This window comes from Serinus canaria, chromosome 1A (genome assembly GCF_022539315.1).
Source record: "Serinus canaria isolate serCan28SL12 chromosome 1A, serCan2020, whole genome shotgun sequence".
Taxonomy (NCBI): domain Eukaryota; kingdom Metazoa; phylum Chordata; class Aves; order Passeriformes; family Fringillidae; genus Serinus; species Serinus canaria.
Window position 1 is genome coordinate 24,856,635 of NC_066314.1, and position 25,000 is coordinate 24,881,634.

General features: G+C 35.8%; 1 protein-coding gene across 1 annotated transcript in view; it reads right to left on the bottom strand.

Annotated features, from left to right (window-relative positions):
- FOXP2 (forkhead box P2) overlaps positions 1-25,000 on the bottom strand; it is a 341,521-nt gene that overhangs the window by 6,593 nt on the left and 309,928 nt on the right. Inside the window, exons 17-18 of the mRNA XM_050969956.1 lie at positions 24,879-24,948; positions 23,893-24,056 (exon numbers count right to left, since the gene is read on the bottom strand). Coding sequence (XP_050825913.1) covers positions 23,893-24,056; positions 24,879-24,948 — 234 coding nt within the window. The remainder of the gene's footprint in view (positions 1-23,892; positions 24,057-24,878; positions 24,949-25,000) is intronic.

Consider the following 25,000-nt stretch of genomic DNA (forward strand, 5'->3'; position numbering starts at 1 on the left):
CCTACAGCTGACACTTGAAAACTCATGATGAAATGACAAAATGCAAGCTGCTTAGTACTCCAACTCCAATCCAGCCACTTTAGTGCAGCTCCAACCTGCTGCTTAAACTCAGCAGTATTACTCATGGGTTTCACAATAAAACATGTGCTTAAATGCATTTCTTGTACAGGGCTACAATGTGCACTCTGTGTACAGTACTACAGGCCAAGCAGTATAATGGTTTGGAAACCCAGGAAATGAATTGCCATTAAAAATGATAATGTATTTACAACTGCTGCCTTAAAAAAGCCTAATAATTCAAAAAAGGGAATTGGGTTTTAAATGTGCAAGCAGTATATATATTAGGAATTAATAACAGTATCAAACATACTTCCTTGCTGAGTAAGGAATTTTGTAAAGGTTAGTGGGACAAGCTTCTGAAGTTTTAATATGTATTTCATCAGTTTTAAAAGAACATCTGTGTATACACATTCACAGATGTATGGGTTAAAAAAAAAGAAAGGAATGAACCCATCTGGATCAAATTCTGCATATGATATCTACAGGATGTGCTAAAAGCATTTGATTTTTACTTAGGCAGGCAAAGTATGGATCAGCTATCTTTAAATTCTGGACAAAACATAACTATTCTATTCAATACCTTATTAGCACCTTTATTCCTGTGCTGTTTTTTTCTAAATATTTCTTGCAATTTACCTTGAATTAAAGCAGAACAGCTTTAATTAAAAACAAAACAAAACAACCTTACAAATAAGATGCAAAAACAAAGGGGTCTTTTTGTTTTTGTTGAAAGAGATAAATGAAGTAAAGATTCTAAATTACAAAGTGAACTATGGCAACAACATGACTAGCCTCACTGTACATATAGATTGCTCTTCATGAATGGAGAACACAAAATATACTAAACAAATATTCAGCAGTCAGTTCCAACACATGACGTCCTTATAGCTACTATACCATACAGAGTGTACTATCCACGGATTACTGGATTACTATCTGGGTTTGTATCCAATGTGCTACTACACAACAATTGATAAAATAATAAACCCCAAGACATACTGCCTGATTCTCCTTGCAAAGTTAACCCTGCTGTAACCCTGATTAAAAAAAGAAATTGAACCTAATCTCCTATGTCTCTCTGTTGTGTTTCTAGCAGACACCTGAGGTTTGAAAACACCACAGGGTGATCTGAGGTCACACAGATCTACTGTGGTGTAGAACTTACTGAATTTGAAAACAATTACGACCCACATGCAACAAGGTGCTTCACTCTCCATCTGAATTTAACTATATTTGTTCTTATTTGTGTGGTAGCTGTGTTGCAGGGGAATGTGGGGTCATTTAGAAATTACTTTTATCACTGAAAAACGTTTGAACAGTGTCTTCTGAAAGAAGGAGAAAAACAATTCATCCCTTTTTAAGGCAATACAAGTAATTGTGTGCCTTGAGATTTAAGGTCCTTTCATGAGATTTGCTTTTCACTTAGTATCTTTTCTCAAACATTTGTAAATGTTGAAGAGAACTTCTGAACTCCATTAAGCTTTAAATTTCAGATATTTTCTACAGAACTGTAAGTGACTAAATTTTTGATGCAATCTTCATATTTTTAATCATGCTCTATTGCCATAATAATTTTCTCCAGATGCTGTAAAACTATTATGACAGTATTCTTTTTACTTTGTTGCTCCCAAGAAATTGCATTTTGTGCACCATTATACCTACTATATTATTTCATTGTTGAGGTTTTTCAGTCGTCCATAACGGGACCGACACTATTTAGTATCTTCAGCTGTGACACACAGTGGGATTTGTTGAGTGCACCCTCAGCAAGTCTGCCAGTAACATCCAGCTGAGTGGTGGCTAATTTGGTGGAGAGAAGGGATATTCTCCAGGGGCACCTTGATGGGTTTGAGGAGTGGGCCCACATGAACCTTGGAAGTTCAGTAAAACCAAGCATGAGATCCTGCACCCGGGTCAGAGCAATCCCCAATACAAAACAGACTGGAGGCTAAAGGGTTTGAGAGCAGCTCTGGGGATATCCCCATTGAAGGGCCTGGGGATAGTGGTGGATGAAAAAGTGGACATGAGCTGGAAATGTGCACTTGCCACCCAGAAAGCCAATTGTATCCAGAGCTGCATAAAAAGAAGCGTGCTTAGCAGGTTAGAGAAGTGATTCGCCTCCCCACCCTGCTCTGTACTCTGCTCTCATGAGGGATCCCCAGTACAAGACAGACATGGACCTGTTACAGCAGGTCCAGAGAAGGGCCACAAAAATAGTCAGAGTGGGACACCTCTCCTATGAAGAAAGGTTGGGAGAGTTGGGGTTGTTCAGCCTGGAGAGGAGAAAGCTCCAGGAGACCTTCCAATACTTAAGGGCGTGAATAAGAAAGATGGGAATTTTCTACCAAGATCTGTAGTGACAGAAAAAGGGGCAACATCCATAAACTTGAGGAGGGTAGGTTTACATCAGATATAAGGAGAATGTATTTTACATGAGGATGGTGGGACACTGAAACAGAGAAGCTCTGGATGCCCATCCCTGAAAGTTTTCAAAATCAAGTTGGATGGGGCTTTCATCAATTCAACCAAGGATATCCCTGCTCATGGCAGGGAGGTTGGAGTAGATGATCTTTAAATGTCCCTTCCGTTCCAAACCAATCTATGATTCATTGCTATGCTTTTGTTTCCATGCTTCTGACTACAGAACTTTTTTCCCAAATTCAATTCCTTTAAGGAATTCATGCAATTCCTTTAATGGAATTGAATGAATTCAATTCCTTTAAGGGTGGTGTCCAGGTTGCTTTATTGCACTTTAGTGGTTGGACTGCTCACTGTATAAACAGACAGGATAACAAGAAATAGCCATTAAAAATGCACTAGTTCCTCTTGTGTTGTAATTTTTTAGTATTGAGGACCACATTCTTTCAAGGACAGTTCAAAGATTAATTTGATGACTAACCTGTGGAAGGATTAATATCTTAAAGGACTAATCAAAAATAAAACTTTTCATTTTTTCAACTAAACTTTCTTACAGATTAACTGTAAATCAAGACTAAATCAAGCAGTTCAGACGTCCACACAGGAATAAATTTCATGGTCTGTTCTGCCAGAAGCTTAAGAAAGTTTTCTAAGCTTTAGAAAACACTGCCATACAAGCATCCCTTTATGGAAGAGTAAATACAAGGAATAACACATTGGCTCATGAAACAAACATTTCTCTCAACTCTAGAGTTTGTTTTTCAAAATCAAAGATTGAAAGGCAAAGTTCAGGCATGAACTCTGGTTAGAGATATATTTTACGTATGTTCTGAGGAAGAAATTATACAAGATATGTATGAAAACCAAAACTTTTTCTTTTTCTTTTCCATAAGCAAATGAAGATTTGAACATTTCTGTATATATATATAGACAGAAATATATTTAAATGTGATTATTTGAAAAATTTTGCACTACTATTTTGTTGCACAATAGGAGCATTGTGCTAAGAACAAATTCCCATGTGAAGTACTGAGTATTTAAACATGAATTCTGAATAAATATTTCTGTTTTCCATGACTTCTTATTAATATAAATGCTATTTAAATCCTACAACATGTCATAGCTTAGTGATTTTGGACTTGTGATCAAGACTTTCTGATCCACTATATAATTGGAATCTGTATTTTAGGAAAGTTTAGCATCATTCCTTGATGAGCCAATCGTGTTCAGAACTAGTCAATACTTTTTATTAATGACAATGAAGCTAGAATGAAGAACATTGTATGAACAATTTCATAGATGTCAACAACTTGAGAAAATCCTGGTAGAGGATTAGGAAAATAACAACTGTTACATGATGAAAGGCTGAAAAATGGATGTCTTCGGTTATAGAAAGAGCAACTGGTCAGATGCTAGAGTTAAAAATTAGTACAGAAAGTGAAGCACTGAAGCAGGTTTCTGGAGGAGGCCTGGTGTCCTCATCATTTTGGGCCATTCCCAAATCATCCTTAGAGTTAGGTACACATCTGTGAGAAGTATGTTAAGTCCCTGCTAACTCTTTGGGATAATAAAGGGATGATGGAGACACCTCTTAGCAAGTACAACTGTGACACCATGTCCAAATGTCCTCATCAAAACGCCTGTCTCCTTTGAATAAGTGCTGGCAAAATACACCTCTGCTTGAGCTCAGGGTGACAATGTAAGGTCACAAACAGAAAGCAAGCAGATGAATGAAGCAGGAGCAAGAAGAAAAATAAATATGGCTATGCTAAATTATTTCAAAGAACTTTTTGTAAACATATCAACAAATGAACAGCCTCATTTCCATGGATTACCTTCTTTACAACTGATGGATCTACAATTATAAAGAAGACTTTTCTTGTACCCCAGCACTTTCAAAATAGCACTCTCTGTGAGAGATGTTTTTAATATAAAAGAAGGATTCTAATAGCTTGCAGATCTGCCTACTCATCTCAATACACTGCTATTTCTTTGCTCATAGATTGTAGAACATTAAGTTCCTCTTTCTCTCTTTCTGCCTCAAACATTCATTCTTCCACATGCTTTACAGCTTCACGTGTAGATTTTTCTCTCACTCCTTGCAACTAACTGGCAAATTACAACTGCCTACTGTATCCTTAAAGAAATCACCATTTCTAACATTTAACTGGAATTACTGCCAGGAGACAGGTAACAGCTGCTGGACACTTATAAAGGCCTTATGAATCCTGTAGGCTTTTGGGGAAGAGCTTCGTGGTTTCAGAGGAAAAAGAAAGACAGCAGGACAGGCAGCTGAGGGATGAATATCTACTAGGAAGGAATGTGCAAAGTAACTTTCAAATATTTAGGGATGAAGCCAAATTCTCAAAGTCTGCAATAACTCATCTGATACAAGGTGAACTTGTCTTCTGAATTTTGCAGAAGATAAGCCTAATCCTGCCTTGGGAAAATGTGTTTAGTATGATAGTTTCTAAAATCCTGCTAAAATCCAGCAACAAAAAAAGTATTACATTCAACTTCTAAACATTAGAACGTGTGCTGTTGCTGGCAAGAAAACAACCAGATCATATAATCAAGTACATGATTTCTTAATTAAATTGAGTTGAGCTTGGTGCCAACAAGGAGAAAATATACTTGATACAATATTCTCAATTATGAATAGCACATTTTCTACAGTGAATGCACTTCAACTTTAGTGTAAGGGGATACTGATTAAAGCAAAACAGCAGTGAGAACTCAGGACAAGGAAATATAAATAATTACAAAAATTTTCAAATTTTTTTACTAAAATAGTATTCATTCGAAGCTTTGAATAAAAGATTCAAAAATTCTTTGGAAAACATATGAAGGCAGAGAATGCTTTTTATAACCACCAGCATTGTGTTACTACAGTAATCCTTTTTTTCTTCCAAACAAGAGATTTAACAATTTAAGTTTGCCTGTGTATCTTTCATGCAATTCTATAGAAGGAAAAAAAAAAAAAGAATTAGTTCATTAGTTCAATTCTCATTTGTATATGTGAGGGAAAAAAAAAAAAGGCAAGAAGTTCAGTGATTAATTCTGAAAGCTGCCAGGAAAATTCCAGGATTCAACCCCTCTAGGTTTCCCAGTGAACAACCTCCACACTCCTCAATTCAGATCTGAGTTGTCTAAATATTGTTGCCCATATCCACCAAAAATCTTTAATGTTCTGCTAAAATAATTTAAGAAAAAGTGCTGTGAGACAGAGAGATTTAGGCAGTTAAATCAATGTAATGACTGGCAGGGAAAATACTTTGCTTTTGGCTTTGTATTGAAGTGGTGGTAGATGTTGAGAGAGAGAAGCTGCCTAGGTCAATGTGCTTACTTTGAGCTTTGTAGCCAAGAATATGATTTGCAACAAGTCATGTAATTCTTTTGAGCTCTTTTGGTGCCTTTTTATTCCACTCAGGAGTTGCAATAATCAGTCTAAAATCATGAAAGGGTAATCTTTTTGCTGGGTTGCAGCTGAAAGTATTTCGTATTGCTATGGAGACTTAGGCACCTAGTAACACTAGGGAGTTTTTTACTTTGGTATTCAATGGCACAAAGGGCAATAAATTACATCATGTCTTGAAGTCCCTTCCAAACTTATTTTGTGTGAGACTTTAATTTTGATACTATTGACTCACTAGCTTTCCAAAAGACTTCACACAGAAGTGCATAAAGAAAATGAATTTTCTAAAACTTAGATGAAGAAAGTTTTCCCAGGGGAATCTTTGGGACTGAAAAATTTCAAAGCCATACATGTCATGGCAGACTACATTGATTTTCTTTGAGTTTATGTTTGTCCATTAAACAAATAAAGATTTTTAAGACTTAAAAAAATATTAACTAAATAATCAGGTAGCTCTCAAGCAACTTTAACTATTTCCTAAAACAGCTGATGTTCCATTTGATCCATTCTTCCTCACAATTCTGTAGACAGCCTTAAGACCACAAACATTACATCTTCAAAACCAGTTGGTTAGTCTGTAGGTATTCCTTCAACTGTACTATCTATTCACTATCACTACTCACATTACTGTGCCTCAGTAATTACAAGAAAAAACCAAAATTCTATCTTTGTGTTACACAGTATCTTTTACAGACCTTCACATTTCCAGTGTAACTTTTAACATCAGACACCTACACTTTTTATTAATGTTTTTGCTTATTACCAACAGGTGCCCTAAATTCTTTTATGTAGTGGGTATCCTGCACTACAAGTGCAATTTTTATTCAGCTACAAAAAGTGTTCCAGTAAATGCTGGGAGAAGATCCACAGCTACAGAATTCTTCAAACTGCAGAAGCTTGAAAACATTTGCGTCCAATCCAACAAGGTGAGCTACTAAGCTGAAATAATTCTGTGGCCAACCTAATAATTTGTGTATGCGTTCATATTTCATATGTGAAAAAGGTTTAAAATATTTATTTTAAATATTTATTTATTTTAATTTATTTTATCTGTCACATTTTTGCTTTCTAAAGACTTCTTTGCATTAAGTATTTTCCAAGTTTAACCTGTTGAAATATATTATGTGCAACTTCTTTGCTTTCTCTTTCCTAACAGAGGTGAACTACTATATCCTCAGGAAGACCTATCTTGCCAATATAGCTATAGATCTGTAGGATATCCCATGGCAGTTTTGAATGAAAACCTTTCTTTTCCATTCAACCATTTCAGATTTAGAATTTTTATATTTATGCTTTGCTAGACAAATGGGGACAAATCCTCAAATCCTATAATATTTTCATGTTATCTAATACTCACTCTGTCTTTCTACAATTTTACACTATTATAAACAATTTATTATTTTTTCCAAGTAGAAGTGAACTGGTTATTGATGTGAATATGTACAGCCACATAGGGAGATACTAATCCAAATATTGAGAAAAGGAAGAAAGTATTAGACGAGTAATTAAATACAAATTGAGTAATGCTACAACTGTCACAGAATCCATTATTATTTCTTCTTGAAGAACACTTCCCCTATGTATTTATCACATATACTGAAATGATGAAGAAGTGGCATTATTTCTAGATAAAATAATGCCTATATGCAAATCTCTGGCTTTGAACAAGAAAGGGAGGAAGGTCCTGCTGTCAATACCTTTCACAGGAAGCTGAGGGAGTGCTACCTCATTTTGCTAAGGAGAGAGAGAAACTACAATATCCTGGTGGAAGAAGATCAGAAATATAATTCTAATTTTGCAGAAGCACTGCTCTTCAGTGGGGGTGTTTATGGATGTGCTTTATCAACCTGCCACTTTCAAATTACACCCTTACACCCTGGGCTCTCCAAGAGCCATTTTGAGAAAAAAAAGTGGAAGTAACATCCTTTTATTTTCTGAAATGCAACACTGAAGCACCAAATATACCTTCGAAATATACTTTTTTCATATTTATCACTTTATCCACCACCAAGGATTTCAATTCTACCATGGTGGAGTTGGGAGTTGCATTGACTTGGCAATGGAAAGCAGAGGCAACAAACAGTCCTAGCTGGCAGGCACTACTGCAGATGCTGACAGGAGATAAAAGTTCACAGGAATAGTTAATTAGGCCACTAAAGTTTGTCTTTAGTTCATCGCTAGAGGAGATGGCATAAGATGGAATTAATGATCAATGGTCACAAAGTGCCTCTGGCACATCAAGCAAGGTAGGAGCGAGAAGGGATGAGTTTGTGTAAGTCAATTATTGCTTTTACAACCTCTAAACTTGACTTTACTATTTATAGTATCTGTTAGTAAAATTTTAGCAGTCAGTGTAGAAGCAGCTAGTGTTCTTCATACCCTCCCTCCAACTGCACTAGAATACAAGGGAGGTACCCCTTGGAGCAGGGGTAAAGAAAAATAATAATCACAAACTGCATAATTACCAATTGCATAAAACTGGTCTTGCAAGCACAACTATTTTTTTTTTAATAAATTAAAAAATATGTAAACTCAGTTACTTCTGCATCTAAGATCCATCCCTTGTGTGAGCCCCTGATATGACTTCACTAGTATCTGTAAAACAAAATCCAGAGCATCCTTCTTCTTACACGATTGCTAAAATTGCTATGTTGCTTCTGCTCACTTTCTCAGTGGTTCTATTTTAAAGTAAACACACTCTAAGATCACTGGATAATGCAGGTTAAGGGCTCTAGGTTATCTCTAGGTGAACCCACCTAGAAGGGGGTTCACCTAGAGATAAAGAAGGCACAGCTAGAAGGTCACAACAGATTGCTTGGAATTTTATCTGGTCACGTTTGGAAAATCTTAGAGGATATGGACTATACAACTTGCTTGTCAACAGCCCCACCCACTGCCTAACTGTCCTCATGAGGAAAGAGGAGGTATATCCATATTTATTTATGTCCAGTCTGAAACATTAATTTTAACATTTGCCCTCTGTCTCTCATTCTACCACCAAAATAAAGAGCCTGCTTCCATCTTTTTGTTTATCTTCCTATAGGTACTGACAGTCAGGTCTCCTCAAAGCCCCTCTTCTCCAGGCTGATCTAGTTCAGCTCTCTCTGACTCTCCCCAGAAGGCAACTGCTTCTGTTTCTGACCATGTGTGTAGACTTTTGCTGAACTCACCCCAGTTTACTGCTGTAATTCTTAAAATTCAGGTGCCAAACTGGACTCAGATGGGATTTTCCTTCCTCAGTGGCATTTCATGGCATTTCATAATGTTTCTCTTGGCCAAGTCCTTCAGCCCATACAAGTCCTCTGAATGTCCATCTTACCCTTATGCATATTGACTGTTCCCCTAATTTGATATCATTTGCAAACCTAACTAGAAAGAGATCCATCCTTCATCTTATAAGATGTAAACAGGATGGGTCCCAGCATATTCAACATTCCAGGAGAAATCAGATACTGCAACCCAGGTATTGCAAATGTAAGACTACAGTAAAAGTCAAGAACAGTTAATAAGGGATGTGAAGATCTAGCACGAAAATAGCAGAGGAAAGCTACTCTGTATATGAGTGCCAGTGTTTGTCTAATATCAGAGGGGAATGGGGCAGCATGAAGATAGTCATTATTACCTGAAAATCTGAACTAAGAGAAAACATAGTGCTATATTAAGGTATTAAGGAGAGGAATATGCCACAAGCTACATAGGGTGTCTGGAAAGGAAGTACTAAGAGTGCTGTTTAATGAAGAAAAAAACAGAAGAAAAAAAAAGAAAAAAAAAGAAAAAAAAAGAAAAAAAAAGAAAAAAAAAGGGGATTTTATCTATACCTGTTGGGCTTTAGGGGAATAGAGACTGAAGAAAATATTAAAACATTACACTTATATTAGCAGGAAAAATAAAACCCAAGCCTTTAAAAAAAACACTTACAAACTTATTGATTAACAGGGCATTTCCAATTAATTTTGACATAAACAGAGAGAATAAATGAGAAAATATTTCTTGCTTGGTTTTGCAGGGATAAAACTGTTCTGGATTTCAACATTAGTGATTTTGCTAATGTTATAGACTAGTAAGAGTGTAAAAAGTTTCAAAGACCAAATAAAAACATTTCAGATCTGGGAGAGCTCCTTGTCTTATTTAGAAAAAATTAAAAAAAAAGGGAAAACAAAGATAAAAATATTTTGAGAAACCAAAATTGAGAAATGGGACTGTAAGAAGTTACAATATCAGAAGGAGATTAGGAATGATTTGGAGTGACTGAAAGCAGAATAAGAAATGAGGGAACGCCAAAGACATAAAGACAAAGAGTCTCCTTGGATGAACTCCAGAACTCATTTAAGTCAATGGGAAAATTCCCCTTGACTTCATTAAGACCATGATTTTGCTTCCTAAGTTTATTCACAGAAGATGTAAGTAAAATATGTAATGCATCTGACTGAACGCTTGGGAAGAAGGGGAAATAACCAAATGTGAAACCCATATTTTTCTACCAGATGAATGAGGTGGAATAACAAGTGTATGTAAGACCAGTAATTTTACTCGCTCTATGAGCCTTCCAAGAATAATGCTGCAGTAAACAAGGGGAGCAGATGGGTGCATTTAAATTCACAAATTCCCGTGAGAAGCTTCCAAAAGTCCAACTCATACTAAAAGTAGACACAAACATTTGTCAGTAATAAAAGTAATTCTATGAAGAACAAAAGATTATATCACAACAAAGAGGTAGGTTAGCTGCAACTAAGATCTTACATTTGATTTCTATTTTGAAAAGAATTATGAATAGCCTTGAAGATATTAACAGAGATAACAACATGATATAGATTATATATAGATTAGTTATATGTGAAATTAACTGAAAAAAACCCAAAGCTGACAATTTATGGCAAAATCAATTTACTGCTGACAAATAAAAGAAAGAAAATAAACTACCCATATGCATCTATCTACTATAACCACTTGGGAAATATATCATGAATCTTTCAATGGTGCTTCTGGTTGAGGAGTGAAACCCAGTATGTTAGACTAACTAGGAGAGAATAATGACAATGACAATCAAATAAAAAGTGTTTATGTATTTTTAAGTAGGTGCTCACTTCAACTTCTATAATCAATGTACCCGACTACCCTTTAGCTACTACTCACTCATCCCAAAAACCATACACAAGAATCCAGGAAAGAACAGAAGTGACCTATGGGAAACATACCTGTGGGAGGAAACTTGCAATCAATTTAATTTAGCGGCCTCTGAAGTCAACATAAGAGTAGAGGCTTGGAGATATGAGTAATAGTGAGATACTAAAAATATGGAAACATGGAAAAAAGGACACACTCACCTTTGCCTTAAACTTAAGGGTTTAATATTTATTTAATTTATTATGGCAGATTTAGAATAATTTTATCCTTATAGTTATCACACTACTAATTTATTTTAAAAATAAAAGGGAATAATGCAACTGCAAAAGAGAAGTTTCTAAAATCCTCAGTACGTTGCACAGTTAATGAGTTCTGATTTTCAAAATTATTATATATTTAAATCCTATTAAAAAAAATAAGTATTCAGCAATTCCAAGATGCCATCTATCATTAATCTAAAGGAAAAAAGTTTTAACACATATTGACCTTCACACTGCAGAAACCAGCTAGCCATTAATTTATGGACACTAGGAGCAAACCTCTCATTCTTCCTTTCTATAGCACATGCACTTCCCAACTCAGGGATGAATGATCTGCTTATCCATAAATATACAAATACATTTGATCCTGAAGAGGCTGGAGTTGCTGCTTGGTGCTTCCTGCCCTATCTGTTTGGGCTGCCCAAGCACACACAATTATCAACTGGTTCTCTTCAAATTAGAGACAGATTAAACATAGAGTTTCTTTTTGAAGGAAAGTTTGAAAATGGCCATTGGTGGCATACCAAAATTAAAAGGAAAATATGCACAACAAGTTTTTGAAGAATTTCAACTTTATAGTAAGGACCCTGAGTGGAAAAAATGTTGAAAAAAATTTTAAAAAATCCCCAACAATCAAATATGTTCTGTTCTTTCTTTTAGCTTACTACAAAGAAATAAACACTGTATAGAAAAACTTTTGAAGTATAAATTCACCGATTTGATTTGACAATGTCATTTTTCTTTAACAAAATAAAATATTTCATTGATTAAAAATGGGCAGTGAAAACATACAGAGGATTTTTTCATCTGATGAAACTTATAATTAAATTGAGCAGTTCTTGGTGTTTTGTCTATTGTTTGGGGTTCCCGTTTAAAATTATTATTAATATTATTTTAGACTTGGCAAGAAAAGGCAAAGACTATAAATACGGATACCCCCTTTGCACTAATATATTAAATTTTGAACACAGATAAAGAGATCTTTCTGAAAAACTGGTATAATAAGAATACACTTTCTTTAAATATCAAATGAGGCTTAAAGCTCACCTACAATTAACCGTACTTATAGGATCAAAATTTTTAAGAATCAAGTTTTTACTAAGAAGATAACATTAACATAGATGTTCTGATTCTAGCAACTCTTACTAAAATTCCCATCCTTGACATTTGCTTGCTCCCTTTGGTGTCTAAATAAATGTATTTTCCCTGTGATAGAACCACAAGAAAGTAAAAACTTGACTAGAAATTAGCTTAGGGCACAGGCCTCTAAAGTCTTTCAACCCATCAACTGCATCTAGTTCAAACGTCTAAAGTTAACATGCTAAACAAAGAAAAGTATTAGGGAGAAAGAGCACTGAAGTTTTTAAGGCAAAATTTCAAAGCAAAATGACAAAGTACTTGAGACTTCAGTGTGAATATTTTTAGGGTTATTGAAGAACCATAAAAAATAGCAAGCCCAGAAACAACAAAGATCAAGACAAGAGGTTGTGGATCTGGCATGCTCTGTAGTGACTAATGGTTGGGAAGTTTTAAAAATTGTACCAGTTACACAGAAACTTAGCAGCAGCAATTAAGTACCTCAGTGTTATTTGTGGGTTAGAACCAATAAATATTCTCTATGCAAAATCTGGAATGCTATTCAATGATCCTGGAAAAGCTGAGGGTTATATGTAGGATTTGTACATTTTAATATGAATACATGCTATTTAAAATTGTTTTTCTATTTCTGTTGAAAACTTTTACATCAATAAAACTCCTGGGAAACACAGAGCTGATCAGATAAATAGTATAGAACAACTTCCTCAGGGGAGTTGACAGCTCCTCCAAGTTTATCATCATTGGCAAACTCAGGATCCCTTCTAGACCTGAATCCATGTCGTTCATAAGGATTTTGAAGAGCACAGGGGCAAGGATGGAGCCCTGAGGAACTCCACTAGGGACAGGTCACCAGTCTGATGTCACTCCTTTCCCTGTAACCCTTTCTGTCTGACCCATGAGCCAGTTGCTCACCCATTATGTAATCTGTTTATCCAGCTGAGTGTTGGACACTTTGTCCAGAAGGATCCTGTGAGAGACAGTATTAAAAACTGTGCTGAAGACCAATAAGATCACATCTACTGGCCTTCCTAGATCAAATAGGTGGGTTATCTTGTCACAGAAGGAAATCAGGTTTGACAACCTGACCATCCCACACATGAAGCTGTGCTGGCTGTGACCAATGACTGTGTTATTCTTCTCTTTTTTTCTTCTTGATACTTCCCAGAATAAGGTCTTCCATTATTTTTCCAGACACTAAATTGAGACCTACAAGCCTGTAGTTTCCAGGGTCCTCCTTCTTGCCTTTTTTGGAAATTGAGACAACATTCACCAGCTTCCAGTCAGCTGGGACCTCTCTGGATCCCCAAGACTGCTGGCCTAGCTTAGTCTACTAGAAGGAGCCTGGAGAAAGGCCAGCTCTTCAGCTGCGGGGTTTTTTTGCTGATGGTAGTATTTCACAAGTAGAACCAGACACTACACTCAACAGTCAATTGGGTCAAACTGCCCTGTTAGGGACTTTCTGCACTACCCTTGCTGACATTTCTCATATTAGCTGAATTTTATGGTCACTATGTTGGCTCTGTGAGGCCAACTTTCAATTTGATCATAAAAAAGAGTACGTCAAAGAATTTTGCAATGGATGCTGTTTCAAATTACAAAATAAATGGATATGGACAATTCACCTATCTTTGTAAAATGTGGCATACATGAAAAAGCCCATACTTTTTCAAGATTTATGATATGGATAAAAGGAAACGGGGTTAGAAGGAACTTCAAGAGATCATAAAGTCTCTTAATTTACTTTCCCTACCCCAAAGTAGGATCATTTATAGTTAGATCACTTTTGACTACTTTAATTTATTCTTAGAAGCTTCCAGTATCAGTGGTTCCAAAGACTTTCTGTGCAGGTACATATTAGCAGCGCTTTATTATCCTAAATTGAAATAGGTGGGGATTTTTTTCTGGTGTCTGTCCTAACTGTTCTTGACAAAATACCAGTGAATTATTTCTTGTCCCATTCCCAATGTTCTTTCCCATCTTCTCTGAACTGTGTGCTAAAGGCTGTCATCATTTCCCACCTAGTTCCTCTCTTCTCAATAAAACTAGCGTTTTTAGTCTTTCCCCAGTCTTCAGAAAAGACCAAGCAGAAGAACTGTGTGGAAGACAGAGCTTGTGACACTCCTGTTAAGCATGCTCTCAACAGCCACATACCTTTGTCACCACATATTTGTCATCAGCTTCTAGTATTAAGAAAGACTGCATCCAGTCATTCTTTTTTCAGAACACTTCACCAAACTGGTAACATATGAATATTCCTACTAACATATGAATATCATGCCTCCCATTTTTATATGATTGCAGATTTACCATTTAGATGTGAAGAGCAACATGTCAGATGAATATGCTATATCTGTATCATTTCTGCAGGAAAACACAATACAGTCTGCCTGCAGACTGAGCTGATTAGGAAATATCTGAGGTATCACAGAGCCTAGATTAACATATCCTGCCTCTTTACCATGTACTTTGGCCTGTGCTTAACACAGACTTTAGCTTCACAGGGCAGGGTATTCCTGGTGAATGAAATATATACAGTCCAATACAATTGTCATTAATACATTTATATATACCTAGCAACAAAATAAATATATATATGGTTTAAATTGTACTTCCAGTAGCTCCAGATAGATACAAACACATTATTATTCCTCTCATGATGTTATGAATTAAAGGGCATGATAGTTACAGAAAACTACTTGATGGGTGTCACTGCCACCAGGCATGGTTTGCCTCTGGGCTTGCTGTACCTGTAGGGCAGTCAATGGCAACTGGCTTTGTGTCAAACCTTTCTCTAAATTAAGTGATGCTGTTCTACAGAAGTGTAAGTAATATACACCTTCTATTCAAACTGCATCTGAAGGTCCTTCTCAAAACCCAAGTAATTCAATTACTACCCAGAGACTGTAAGAGTTTGGGGCAGGGATTTGACAAACCTTTTTGTTTTGCCTTTGTACAGCACTTCCCACAACAGGGCCCCCAATCCATCCATAATAGTGTATATTAAAAGAAACCATAACAGTTTAGCTGGATATAGCTGAAATAAGCTTTTTCCCCACAGGAACAGAGAGAAAGAAGAAACACATTACATGCAAGCACATCTGGAATTCTTCAAAAAACCTGTTAATACCTACCTACCATAACTAAATCCAAACTGAGTCTTTTTATGGAATGGCTTGTAGACACAGGAGGAAAATGGACAGTCTGCTCTATCAGAAACAGTCTGTTTGGTCTACAAAATAAAGATTCAAAGCTCACAGTGTGCTCTCCAGAATACATTTGTGAAACATAGGAAGAGTAAAAAAGACTCTGTAAACTAAAACACGTATCAGTGAAAATAAATTGGAATATATTTAGTCTGGAAATTGGAATATGGCTTATAATCATCAAAGGAATGAAGTTTCACGTCTTTCAAATTTGAGATGGACTATGATAGTTTTAGGAGAGGAATTGTAATAAATGGTTGCCCACAACATGACTCCTATCTCCTGTGTTCTTAGAGCAAGAGGAGATAACACCTCTGAGGTAATTTTTTTCAGCTATGATGATAATGCCAAATTTGCAAAGAAATGAAGAGAAGGAGGAAAAACATGAAGAGAAAAATCAATTTTGGGGGAAGTCCCTAATTGCCCAGACTACCACTATCATAGCATAATACTGGATCAAATAAACATACTCTTATCCATCTCAATCAGAAGCTTATTAAAGTCTTCAAAAAGCATCAGTGGAGGGGTCACAATCATACGAAGATTCTGCAACATCATTAAATCCTTAGCAATGGGTACAGTGGAACAATGAACTTGGTAAAATCTCACTATAGGAGGGACACTACTGGATACTTTCAGCCTGATTTAAAATACACTTTCAATGTTGCTGCTTATTTGGAGAAAACCACCAGAATCCAGTTGGATTCTGAATGCAGTTGGAACCCTAACAGAAATTACATCAGAGTTGTACCACACACATGCATTCCCAGCACTGATGTAAATCAAAGGCATTTTTTAGATACAACTGTGCTTCGCCAGAAGACTGGGAACTTTGCTTTTGCATATGGACTTTACCAGGTATAATCATGTCTTTAGCCATCTTGAAATTTAGTAACTTTACTTTGACCTATACATGGGGTTTCACACAAGATGAAGTCTTTATAGAAAGTCTGAAAAAAAAACCCAACAACCCTGAATTGGAATTTTTAGTCTTTTAAAATGTGTAAAGTCTCTAGTTTTCTATTAATTCTAAAGATTAAGCAATAGTCAAATAATACTTTCTCAGCATAACGTCTTACATTTTTCAAGGAATGCTTGGATTTATGGATCATAATTTAAACTACTGGTATAAGTGTTATCAATTGGATATAATTGTATCTTTTTATTTGACTTTTTAGGTGATAAGTAAGTTTAAAGATACATTTTGGGCATGTGTTTAGGAAATAGTATTTAGAGAGTCCACTTTCAAAAATTTTGGCTTATAATATCACAGTTACTTAAAAAACAAATGCAATCATCAATAGTGGATACAATTCGTTACTGTCTGTGCAGTTTTAGAAATACACTTTAACAGCACTGTCATTTCAGCTTTTGCATTGTGCAAAGACACAACTCTCTTGTGAACTAATTTTAGGAGTTTGCAGAGAAATTTAGTTGTGTAATGTCAAACAAATTTTTAACATCTGCAACAACACTTAGGATGCTGCCTTTTCTTATACAGACCTTTTATGTGAAAGCAGAAGTATCTTGTCCATAGACTGAGAATTCATGATAGCAGTACCAAAAAGTTTTCAGCAAGACAGCTTCCAAAAAGATTCTGTGAAGTCCCAAAGGAGCCTAGCAACTTCTATAAGCCATGCTATAGGGATCTGACTCTTTTCAGCTGAAGGCACTGTATCTCTGGAGTGATCTTTTTGTTAAGAGCATTGGGAATGTACTCTAGAAGTGCAACAACTGGGGCTGGAATAATGAAGAAAAGAAATAGCAACTTCTGATCAAAAGTAAGACATGTAACATATAAGAAGCTAGAGACAAAATGATAAAGAACTGGACCATCAGTGTTGGAAAATAAGTAAATTGATGAACAGAAGCAAAAATAGAGGACAAATGGACTAAAAACTAAAGTAATGTAAACTAAAATTTTAAAAAGGAGAATATAAATATTTAGGAAAACATTCAAGTGAAAAGTTGTTTCAATGGGAATGGTGAAAAATATTATTAATCAAAACATGATTGCTTATTTTTCCATTAGTGTCCACAGGTAAATGGCTCTGTACAAAAGCCAAAATTATTTCGCTGCATATTCTCACAATAGAACTTCTTTCAATGGGAATATGCTCAGACAAAAGCTACAACCTTTAAGGTCCCATTTCCTAGCTGTTCCTCTTTTCATATAAAAATAAAAGTCAATTGTTGTCGCAAAGTCTCTATGCCCATTATCATCCTTATGTTAGATTTATGAATAAAAATGTGTGAAATCAAATTATACAGGCATTAAAATATCATGTGATTAGGTAAAACGTTTCTGATGAACAAGGATACCCAGAAATACTGCAATTGCTACCACATTCATCTGCTCAATTACATGCTTCTCACCTATTTAATAATGCTTGTTACATCCCTGTTAATTGATGTGTTTCACGAGTTTATTTTCTTATACACTATGTCAAGTCTTATACAATGAACACGAGACTTGGATCATAGCAGTCCCCTAGAACAGAACAAGCCTCCAAGGTAAATGCAAAGAGATCATGAAATGGGACAATGAAACGATAACAAAAAAAAAGGAAGAAGGAAAGACAGGGGATTGGAACATTATAACATTATGAAGTTAAAGAAACAAGGGAATGAAAGGGATTAAAACTGGAATGATAGGTAACCTACTGTAAGTGGTGTGAAAGCTTAACAGTGGGGGACTGGAATAATCAGATATGGGAACGACCTGACAATGGAATGCTTTCAAACTGAAGCACCTCAAAAGTAAATGATCTTAGAGCAGAATAATCATATTTGCCTCTGGGAATAAAATTTAAAGATAAAAAAGTTTGAAAAAAAATAACAAGTTTGATGATTATGCAGATAGAACTGCAGAGAGAAATGATCCAGTCAGGGTAAGAGTGAGAAAAGGTAAAGGAGTAGGGTTGGGAACAACAGGAGAATAAAAGAAAAGGTGACTGAAACCACAGATGCTTGGAACTCGCTTTTTCCACACAAAATCGAAGACGAAGGACTACACTGTATAAGATTTTTTTTCCCCCTTTTGTTTTTTTTTTCAGATTGACTATTACTCTTGCTCATTTGGACAAAAGTTATCCTTTCTCATAACAACCTACCATAACATTTTTTAGAATAGCTTTAAAGTTCATGGAATATATGTGTGTCTTGACATTTGGCTTCACACAATTCTCGTCTTAGGTAGTACGGCACTACAATAGCTGAACATAAATACTCATATAGGAGAGGATGTATGAACTCACTTTTTGAGAAGCAACTCTAAAACCTTATTTCTTGTTCTCACTTTTCTAAAAAAGCTGTCAACAACTAAAATCCTATAAAACAGAATGGCATTAACTCCAGGATCCTGGATCTGCTGTTAGGAACCAGGTTATTTTGGTGAGTCAGTTGAGAATGAGTTCAGGTGAATTGTCAGTCTACACTCTCACAGAGTGAGCAGGGACACAACCATGATGACAAGCCCCTTCCTCCAAATCTCACCAGAGGGATATCTGTTTACCCTATCACATATTTTTATTCCTTCCATTCCTTATTCAGTGAGCTGCAGTGAGTTTTAATAGAATGGTATAATCGCCCCATTGTTTCCTATGGCAAGACTACACTTTCTCACTCTTCCATTTTCCTTGACTTCTCATTCCCAATTTCTTTCAGTTTCCTCAACTGCTATGAAGAGTTTTGCAGATTAAAATCGTACCTTCCCCCAGACACCCAGGATCATACAATGAAGCAAAGTGGCATTTTGCATGATGCATTTGCCATGGGGGCAAGTGATGTGCTAAATATTCTGGTGATAAAACACCCGGGTCTGTGCCACCTGCAATAATCACTGAAGTGTAATCAGTCTAGAACAAATGCAGAGACAAACACCAGAAAAATAGCTGAACTTGATTTCCATCCCTTATTTGCCATCCTCAAGAGTGAGAACTCTTGAATGTATAATAAAGATAGGAAAAGTAATAGCACAAAGTTGATTTCACTATGATCCTGATGTTCATTTAAAAATATAAATTTATTACTTCTGAAAGAACTGACCTTCAAATCCCACCAAAGCTCTTCAGCAGTATGCTGTCTATTACATACAGGTTAAAAAGAAGTTGTATTTTCAGTAATGCATGACCTGTCATTATTGCTCCTAAGCATCACCTCATGTCTCCTCCAATGCTGCTGTTTCTACAGGAATACTAAAACTTTTTTTCAATCTTTCCCAAGGCCCAGCTTTAACTGCACTTGTTTGGATTTGTTTTCTTTAGTTCAGAATTCTGCATTTATACTCAAAAGGCGTGTACTGTGGGACTTACAGTTACATCCATGTACAATTGTTATGCAAGATTAGCAGCATTTAGTTTTACATAAATAATGAATCTTTGTGCATAAAATATCTTCAGTTCTGTTTCTTGCTTTGAAACCTGTTGCTTATCAGCTCTAACTCACAATAAATTCAGAGAAGTTATCCATGGAAATCATGAAAGAAGAAACAGTCTTAAGCATTGACTTAAAATACAATTGCCTGATATTGATTGTTGACAATTGATCTTAGAAGAAATTTAAATTTTGAACAGCAGATATGTGCCCACAATAAGTAACACATTTTCTCTGTGAAGATTTATGTCAAGGAAGCCCTCAGGGCCTGCACACCAGGAATCAGATTTGAAGATTTGATTCAGTCAAAGACAGAACTTAGATTTAACACTGCTGAAATACAGAAAGAAAACCTAGGACTTAAGATTCCACTACTCATATGCTACATCCTGGACTATGGAATTTCCACCTTTCATCAGATAGAGAGAGGAAACTGGGAGGCACACAGAATAAAATTTCAGATGCTTTATGTAATAATATAAGAGTTACTCCAGCTACCAGGCCATGGTTATACTGATCACCTACAACTTACTGTAGTATTTTTAAGTATTCAAAAAGCATAAAAATGGGAGCAGATTATATTTCATTACCTGAGGTCAAAATTTTGGGGGTCTCAAAGTGCCTTAAATACACTGGCTGGGACTGCACTTAACAAGCATTGAAGTGTGATACAGTTACTCAAAGTTTTAGACCTCCTGTCTTTCTCTAGTCAATGAACAGAGACTATTTTCTAAGTAAGTTGATTTGCCTGCCTCTGTTAAGATACCTGGTCACACATGGGTAAATTAATGACTCAAACTACTCTCATTACTCTGTCTCTTCAAAACCAGATGTGAAGTACTAGGTTCGTATCCAAGAACTGAAACAATTTCCCCACTTTCTGACACCCGGTAGCCAGGCACTACAATAACAGAAATCAATGTCTCTGATAATGCTCCAATGCTCAACCACAGATACACTGACTTCTGCACATACACACAAAATATGCTAAAAACATTAATATGATCATCCCAAAATAAGACAGTTTTGCTACCATGTGGTTTTATCATATCTGATAAAATGACAGTCAGTACAATTTTAACAACCAAATGCCCAAGTAAGATGCTTGACTTTGTCACTGGAACTCGTTTTGCATTTGCTGCTGAAATACCAAACAAATGTCTCTCTATGGAAGCATGTCTACAATCCAAACTCTGCACCTTCCCAACTGAATGCCTTGATCTCAAAATTGCACACAATCTCTTGCCTCTTTCCCTAATACCTTGCTCCATTGTTCCTGCATGTGTGCACCTACAAGATGGCAGGCAGCATTGCTCAGCATATACCTCCTGTTGTGGCGTCTGCGTTTTCCTGGGAATCAGGAGATGGAGGTTTAATATACTTGGAGATTAACAGAGCCTCCAAATTTATAGCTGAGTGCAGTCATTATCAGACCTCCAGAACCCTTTTCTAGGGGAGAAAAACCCAGACTTCCTGGGTGAACCTTCTCAGGAGACAAAAAGTAAGTAGGTGCCTGCGCCAGTAAAATTATTTTTTTTTACTAGTTTATTAACTATTTTTCAGTTAAAAAAAAATAGATGTTATGTTATGTTATCTGTGTGGGCAATGCAAAATTTAAATTGTGTCTTCATTTTTTGCCTATTCCTCACTTGCTTTACCTCTGTTTTGCTTTACCTATGCTATCTTCTCATTCTCTTATGTAGTGCTCTTTAACAAAAATGAAGGTCCCTGACCAATGTGGTGTTGGAGGCAAGGAAGAGGTCTCTTCTTCCTTGGTCTTCTGCCCCTCACGCAAGCCTCTCCCTGGCCTTTCCTTGCAGATTGCATTCATTCCCTTTTATCCCCCCAAAGTAAAGGAAAATATGTCACAAGTGAGTGGGCATCTAGCTTGTCTCTTTTGTCTAATGGCTCTTGGTCCCACAGAAGCCCAGAATTCTTGCACTAAGTTTGCTGCAAGGGATGAATGTGTATAGATCCTTTCTCCAGTGGTGTCTCAGGCATTTGCATACTGTTGCTTCAGTCTGTCAAGACCACAGTAACACATCCTCACAAGTTTCAAAGGAATCCCAAACACAGCAAGTCCCAAAAAAGCCTATTTCCACAAATGACATCATAAAAATTAGCGAGGAAGGCTGAATCTTGAGTTAGGGTGTAACAAGTTATTTTCCTTTGTTATAGGCAAGATTTACTCCAATATGCACTATTTTAGCTATAAACACAGCCATAAATGTAGCCATATATACATAATCATATGCACAGATATCACAGTTTATCCAGCAGAATGGCAGACAGAACATAGGATATGTAAACAAATCTGCCTAACACTTACAAAACAACTTTAATGGCAAGTGTCATTCTTTTCTGTAAAGTAGCTGTTTTTAACACACATGATCTAACTCTTGTTTGCTCTTTAAAGTTTTATTGTCTTGGCATTTTATACAGGAAGAGAGCATTAGCATACTCAGGAGAACTGCTAAAAGTAAAAGGCCTCAAGCTACCCACTGCATGGTTGATAGCATAAAGCATGGGATATAAAAACTTTTGTCTGATTGCTCACTTTACTTGTTTTAGAGTAGTGTTACTCTCAAGAGCATATATTCATGTTCTTTCTACTTCAAGTTTTATTACTTCTTTTGTATTATTTAACACATCTAAAGACACTTCCAAAAGACAAATTTTTCCATTTTGAAAAAGTAATGGTTTGGAACCTGATAAAATACATGATTGTTCACAGTGTATTATTTTCAAAGGCAAGTAGAATAAATGTGCAATAAAACAATTAAACGCATGACAATAAACATTTCTATGTGAACACCGATATATTAACATGCCAAACAAAAGAAGAAAAAAATCAGTAAAGTATTTTTCCTAAAAAAAGCTCAGATCAAAACGGATTCTTAGCACATCAGAGTGCAAGCAAAAAAGGGAGTCTGGTCTCAATTACTCTTACTGCTAAATATCCCATTCTAGCAATTAAAATGAACATTTAAAATGTGAAAGAGAAAATGGAATTAAAAAAGGCAAATAAGATCAGCTTTTTAAAACATAAAAAAAAAAAAAGACACCATAACTTTAGATACACTTTAAAAATCATCTTACAGTAAACTTAAAACGAAGTCTACTTACATATCACACTGCTAATTATTATATAAATAACCTGGGAAACAATACCTCCAAGATACATGTTTTACTATTTAGTAAACAAGAAACTGCCATGTTTGACACCACTGATTAAGGCCAGGCATTTCTAAAGCTTCAGACACATTTCTGAAATCCACAATACATCAATTTTTAATACTTCCACTCTCTCAGCTCCATTAAAAAGATGGTAGGGGAAAGAATTTAGAGTAATTAATGATATAGTTAGCTGCTAAATATTAATAGGAATCGTAGTCTTGCATAAAATATAACATATAAACCTTGCCAATACAGACGCACCAGTAATTAAACTTGAATACGTAATTACGCTGATTTATATGACAGGCAAAAAGTTACACTTTACTGGCTTCTATGTAAACTCTGGGCAACAGTTAAACTTTGCATTTTATGGTTTATATAAACGGGCAATATCTCTACTACAGTTCATAAATGGTTTGGAGAGTCATAGCTAAAATTACAACTAATTCCAGGGCGAACATTCTGACTATACCTTACAAACCAGGCTGTGAAAATGACCACAGAGATCAGCCTCCCATTACATTCAGAGCTTGCAAGCAAATTGATGAGGTTTTACCCAAAAAAAAAAAAAAAAAAAGCCTATAGCAATCACTACAATGTACAAAGTAAATGAAGACTCATCTATTAAAATGTTTTAATATAAATGTTTAGTTTCAAATATATAGCTCCAGATGTTTCACTTACCACCTTTCAAAGCTCTTTTGAGTAATTTTGTGTCTCAGACTAAGGCATTTTTTCTTGAAAGAAAGCTGACTGCACTTACATGTGAGGCTGAGGAGAGCAGCCTGGACTGCTATTTCCATTACTGTCAATGTGATCCAGCGAACCATTGAGATCTTCATGGACTGCCTGCAGTAAGCCACTGGATGCGTTATTTATCAGTCCTGGGTTACTTAGCAATGGTAAACTGCTCTCTGCCAGTGCAGCCTACCAAAATGAAAAGTAAACCAAAATTATTAGCCTGTACATATACATAGCACTTTTACATGTATGAACATTTAGCTACATACACACACAGAACAGCTCATTTTGAATTGTTGAAGTGGTCCAGAAGGATTTTGTGCATTTTCAGTTATTTTCACATTCTGTAAATAACAGCATTTCTACTTCTGGTTTACTCTTTCTTTTGCTTAGGTTCCATTATTTTCCATTATTAATTATGTTCTGATATTCATGGCACTTTCTAGTTTTACATCATTTTTTGACTTTGAATTACACTTAACCCCTTTGCCCTTCCACACAATGTATGGCTCCTTTATAATGCAGGCAGCTGCTATACTTTAAAAAATGACCAGAACTTAAATCAAAATAAAAAAGTCCTGACATTTGCCTCTTCTGCATAAAAATTATATATTATAATTAAACTTTAAAGTTTTTGCCATGAGCACCATGTTCCCCAACACTGTGATGTGAAATCATTTATGACAGCTTGGATAAATATTAATGCATATCCACATGCATTTGCAAAAGCTTCTATCAATCTAACATTTGCAGCAAAACTGAATGTTCCAGATTTTGCCACAGGGTGTCCTTCTTGCTTCTTCACATCAAAAGTAGCACGAATAAGAACTACTACTTGCAGCGCTAGGTAATACGACTTACTTGGATGATAAACCCAGTTATTTAGAATGACCATCAGGTCCACATAAACATACCAGGTAATTCTATACCAGTGTATAAGTAGAAATAAAATACATCACACATAAGATAATCAGGGTGTACGAAAAAGAATTATTTAGTATTTTTTACCTGCAAGCTTGCATTAAGAGCTGCTCCATAGCCTAAGCTGGTGGGTATATTTTTCACTAACGTTGGGCTTCTGAAAATAAACGATTTTTCAAAGTTTAAAAACAAGCAGACATCCTGTCTGG